The following is a 913-nucleotide window of genomic DNA, read 5'->3' on the forward strand; positions in this document are numbered from 1 at the left end:
ACCCGGCAACGCAGGCTCCTTGGCCGCCGGCAATGAGCCGGGGAGCCCACTCTTCCCATCGCCGTAGCAGGGGTCCCGACCCACAGGACCGACCAACCGCGGCTCTGGATAACTTGGACACGCTCAGCAATATTCCCAAAAGGTTCCCAGGACAGTGGCCCTGAGCATCACCGTGACCCGGCAGCCGGCACTCACCGCGGGACCGCAGGTAACCGCCAAAGATCTGGTGGATCAGCGTTGTGGCCTGGGTCTGGCGATCCAACCTAGAGACAGCAGCAATGGATCTCACAGTGCCCCTCGGCAATGGCCACCCCCACATCCTCAGGACAGCCCCCTACCCGCTCTGACCAGCGTCGGAGCTCAAGGGGTGCCACCTCCCTCTAGAAGGAACAGGAATTCCTGGCCGGGGCTTGGAGCTGGGCGCTGCAGACAAGGCAACGCAGGCATCCCGGGATGGAGAGCCCAGGGGGAAGCTGCCCTCCCACAGCCACAGGGCTGGGACTCCACTACTAAGCACGCCTGGATTCCGGCAACTGGGACAGGATCCAAGCCTGGAGCAGCCTCGGGATTTGGGGACAGGACCACAGCTATGCTGGGACAGAGGAGTCAGGAGCAGCAAACAGCCCAGAGCTGAAGCAGTCAGGCCATCCAGCCAAGGCTCTGGGGTCAGCACCTCCCCCCCAGGGGACCGCAGTCCCCTCCCACGGTCGCAGGGGACAAGAGGGGACAGCAAAGAGCCGCGACGGGCCCCACGTACTTGGTATAGCCATTGAGGCAGGACTTCTGCATGGCATCGATGGTATAACGCAGAAACTCGTGCGCATCCTCCTGCTGGCCAAAGTGGATGTGCTGGGCGATGTCTGCAGGAGAGAGAAGAATCAGCCCCAGCTCGTGCTGCAACAGACACCGGCCC

General features: G+C 63.3%; 1 protein-coding gene across 1 annotated transcript in view; it reads right to left on the reverse strand.

Annotated features, from left to right (window-relative positions):
• Nucleotides 1-913, reverse strand: part of LOC104508599 (ubiquitin carboxyl-terminal hydrolase 36-like) — a gene marked incomplete at its 3' end in the record, with an annotated part of 7,545 nt that overhangs the window by 5,096 nt on the left and 1,536 nt on the right. Inside the window, 3 exon segments of the mRNA XM_010150281.1 lie at nucleotides 114-167; nucleotides 170-263; nucleotides 758-860. Of these exon segments, the coding sequence (XP_010148583.1) occupies nucleotides 114-167; nucleotides 170-263; nucleotides 758-860 (251 nt within the window).

The sequence above is a fragment of the Eurypyga helias genome, unplaced genomic scaffold, assembly GCF_000690775.1.
Source record: "Eurypyga helias isolate BGI_N326 unplaced genomic scaffold, ASM69077v1 scaffold30904, whole genome shotgun sequence".
NCBI lineage: Eukaryota > Metazoa > Chordata > Aves > Eurypygiformes > Eurypygidae > Eurypyga > Eurypyga helias.